This window comes from Nansenia antarctica (genome assembly GCF_963989245.1).
Source record: "Nansenia antarctica genome assembly, contig: SUPER_7_unloc_1, whole genome shotgun sequence".
NCBI classification, from domain to species: Eukaryota; Metazoa; Chordata; class Actinopteri; order Argentiniformes; family Microstomatidae; genus Nansenia; species Nansenia antarctica.
Window position 1 is genome coordinate 235,140 of NW_027663473.1, and position 2,500 is coordinate 237,639.

General features: G+C 53.1%; 1 protein-coding gene across 1 annotated transcript in view; it reads left to right on the plus strand.

Annotated features, from left to right (window-relative positions):
- Window positions 1-2,500, plus strand: part of LOC308163184 (disabled homolog 1-like) — a gene marked incomplete at both ends in the record, with an annotated part of 60,156 nt that overhangs the window by 26,617 nt on the left and 31,039 nt on the right. The window contains 1 exon segment of the mRNA XM_080550702.1: window positions 1-21. This exon segment is cut by the window's left edge and continues 119 nt beyond it. Coding sequence (XP_080406828.1) covers window positions 1-21 — 21 coding nt within the window.

Genomic DNA, 2,500 nt, shown 5'->3' on the forward strand with positions numbered 1-2,500 from the left:
GACTCCATGATGAAGATGAAGGTGTGTGTGTGTGTGTCTGTGTGCCTGCGTGTGATGGTGATGAAGGGGGAGGAGAGGGTGAGGTGGTGGTGGTGTGGGGGGGTGATGGTGATGATTGGGGAGGAGGAGGGAGGGGGAGAGGGTGAGGTGGTGGTGGGGGGGGGGGGGGGGTGATGATGGGGAAGGAGAAGGTGAGGTGGTGGGGGCGGGGGGGATGATGGTGATGATGGGGGAGGAGGAGGGGGGAGGAGAGGGGGAGGTGATGGGGGTGATGGTGATGAAGGGGGAAGAGGAGGGGGGAGGAGAGGGTGAGGTGGTGGTGGTGGTGGGGGGGTGATGGTGATGATGGGGGAGGAGGAGGGGGAGAGGAGGGGGGGGGGGTTGATGGTGATGATGGGGGAGGAGGAGGGGGGAGAGGAGGGGGCAGGCGGACCATTGATCAGCCTATTTCTCTCTTTGATCATCCAGACAGGAAATCCATCACACACACACACACACACACACACACACACACACACACACACACACACAATGTGGCTCCTCTTCTGGATAGAGAGGGTGGCAGAAAAGAAGGCCAGAGAGAGAAATAGTTGGCTGTCAGTTGGGTATCTGGTTTATTTCAATTCAATTCAATTTCATTTTAAAGGGGCATTGTGGGAAACATACATGTACATTGCCAAAGCAAGTGTGAAGATAAAAACAAAAAAACAAGAATAATGTAATATATATGTTACGGTACATGTGGGAACACGGTACATGTGGGAAAACGAGGGTTAGGGTTAGGTGCTAGGGTGCTATGGTTAAGGTTAGGTTTGGGGTTAGGGGTAGGGTTAGGGATAGGGATAGGATTAGAGTTAGGGTTAGACATGCCAGCATGTACCAAATCGACGTAGCACCTAAAACTAACCCTAGTTTTCCTTATGTACCGTAACATACAATTTACATTTACATTTACATTTACATTTTTGGCATTTAGCAGACGCCTTATTCCAAAGCGACTTACAATCAATACATTTGAATACTAAGCATGTGAATCAGCAATCCACCATTCGTTGCAGGAAGAGTAATCTAGCTCGGGCCCGGGGCCATTGATAAAAGAAAAAACCTTCTCCCTATCACCTTCTTCTAAAACTTTTTTTTTTTTTTACTGGAGAAACTGAGAGACAGTACAAGGGGGGCAGTAGAAGTTCTTAGGGACGCAGTAGCGGGGAAAGCGGGTGTCTTTAGGAGACGTAGTGGTGAGGGTCAGAAGATGTCTCAGGAGGAGCAGTTAAGATGTAACCTGAAGAGATGGGTCTTCAGTCTACAACGGAAGATGGGTAGTGACTCTGCCGTTCTGACAGCCGTGGGGAGCTCATTCCACCAGCGGGGAGCCAGTGTTGTGAAGAGACGTGACCGGGCAGCCCGACTGCTGTGTAGAGGAGGTGGGGCCAGTCGGCCAGCCGAGGTGGAGGAGCGGAGTGAGCGGGCAGGGGTTTGGGGGGTTACCATTTCCTTCAGGTAGGCAGGGGCTGTCCCTTTAGCGGCCTGGTATGCAAGCACCAGGGTCTTGAATCTGATGCGAGCTGCTATCGGGAGCCAGTGCAGGGTGCGAAGGAGAGGGGTGACATGCGAGTATTTGGGGAGGTTGAATACCAGCCGGGCAGCAGCATTCTGGATGAGCTGCAGAGGTCTAATGGCTGAAGCGGGGAGCCCAGCCAGGAGTACATTGCAGTAATCCAGGCGGGAGATGACCAGTGCCTGGGTCAAGAGTTGCGCTGCCTCTCTGGTAAGGAATGGTCGTATCCTTCTGATGTTGTAGAGGAAGAATCTGCAGGAGCGAGCCGTTGCTGCAATGTTCTCCGCACAGGATAGTCGGTTATCCAGGATCACTCCAAGGTTCTTGGCTGTCAGGGAGGGGGTTACAGTAGAGTTCTCCACTGTGATAGAGAAGTCTTGGAGAGGGCAGGCTTTCCCGGGGATGAAGAGGAGCTTGGTCTTGTTAAGATTGAGCTTGAGATGGTGGTCAGCCATCCAAGTTGAAATGTCAGCGAGACATGCTGAGATACGGGTTGCCAGGTGTACATCAGACGGGGGGAAGGACAGGAAGAGTTGAGTGTCGTCTGCGTAGCTGTGGTAGGAGAGCCCATGTGAAGAGATTACCGAGCCAAGAGACTTGGTGTAGAGAGAGAAAAGTAGGGGCCCTAGGACAGAACCCTGGGGTACTCCAGTGGAGAGGGTTCGTGGAGAAGACAGCGATTCTCTCCAGGTCACCTGTTAGGAGCGGCCCGCCAGGTAGGAAGAAAACCAGGAGTGTGCGGTGCCAGAGATGCCCAGGTCTGAGAGGATGGAGAGAAGGATCTGGTGATTGACTGTGTCGAAGGCAGCAGACAGGTCAAGGAGAATGAGAACAGAGGAGAGGGAGGAAGCTTGGGCAGAGTGGAGGGCTTCCGTGACAGCAAGGAGCGCAGTCTCAGTGGAGTGCCCAGCCTTGAAGCCGGATTGGTGAGGGTCTAAGTGA